The following is an 819-nucleotide window of genomic DNA, read 5'->3' as shown; positions in this document are numbered from 1 at the left end:
AGGGGGGTGTCCCAGGTTGGGGGTGCCCCGGGATCTGGGGTGTCTCCTCGCTGCTGGCAGGCGCCTCACGCTGCCGGTCCCCAGGGGAGCCCCACCGCGGCGCCTACACCACCTTCATGAAGTCCCACCGCTGCTACGACCTCATCCCCACCAGCTCCAAACTGGTCGTCTTCGACACCTCCCTACAGGTGGGCTGGGGGGCACAGGACAGGGGCCAGGCTGGAGCCTGGGGGCTTAACTGGGAGGTGCCTTGGGGCTGGGTGGACGGTCTCAGGGCTGCTCACCCACCGCATAAAGGTCTTGCAAACTGAGGCGGAGGGACCTGGGCTGCTGGGGGGTCCCCACTCCCTTGTGGGGTGCCCAGTCCCTCCCGCGATGTCCCCCATGTCCCCGGCTGCAGGTGAAGAAGGCTTTCTTCGCGCTGGTCACCAATGGCGTGCGGGCGGCCCCGCTGTGGGACAGCAAGAAGCAAAGCTTTGTGGGTGAGCAAGCGGGATGGGGGATCCCGGTGGGTGGTGGGGGGCTGGCGGGACCCCGCTCACCCTGCCCGTCCCCTCAGGCATGCTGACCATCACCGACTTCATCAACATCCTGCACCGCTACTACAAGTCACCCATGGTAAGGACCAGGGCGTCTGCGCAGGGCTCGTCCCTGCGGGGACCTGGCGTCTGGCCCCTGCCCGCCCCACGCGTGGACAGGGTTGATCCTGGTTTCTCTCCTTGCGCCCAGGTGCAGATCTACGAGCTGGAGGAGCACAAAATAGAGACGTGGAGAGGTGAGAGGGATCGCTGCGGGCTGCCTCCCGCCCTCCCGGGACCT

General features: G+C 67.0%; 1 protein-coding gene across 1 annotated transcript in view; it reads left to right on the top strand.

Annotated features, from left to right (window-relative positions):
- The window catches only part of LOC104123317 (histone-lysine N-methyltransferase 2D), a gene marked incomplete at both ends in the record, with an annotated part of 8,046 nt that extends 7,271 nt beyond the window's left edge, over nucleotides 1-775 (top strand). Inside the window, 4 exons of the mRNA XM_035891162.1 lie at nucleotides 3-188; nucleotides 401-482; nucleotides 560-618; nucleotides 730-775. Of these exons, the coding sequence (XP_035747055.1) occupies nucleotides 3-188; nucleotides 401-482; nucleotides 560-618; nucleotides 730-775 (373 nt within the window). The remainder of the gene's footprint in view (nucleotides 1-2; nucleotides 189-400; nucleotides 483-559; nucleotides 619-729) is intronic.
- Nucleotides 776-819: the final 44 nt, after the last annotated feature.

This window comes from Egretta garzetta, unplaced genomic scaffold (assembly GCF_000687185.1).
Source record: "Egretta garzetta isolate BGI_Z169 unplaced genomic scaffold, ASM68718v1 scaffold1713, whole genome shotgun sequence".
NCBI lineage: Eukaryota > Metazoa > Chordata > Aves > Pelecaniformes > Ardeidae > Egretta > Egretta garzetta.
Note: the sequence above shows the minus strand (reverse complement) of the source record. Positions and strands in the feature narration are given on the sequence as shown.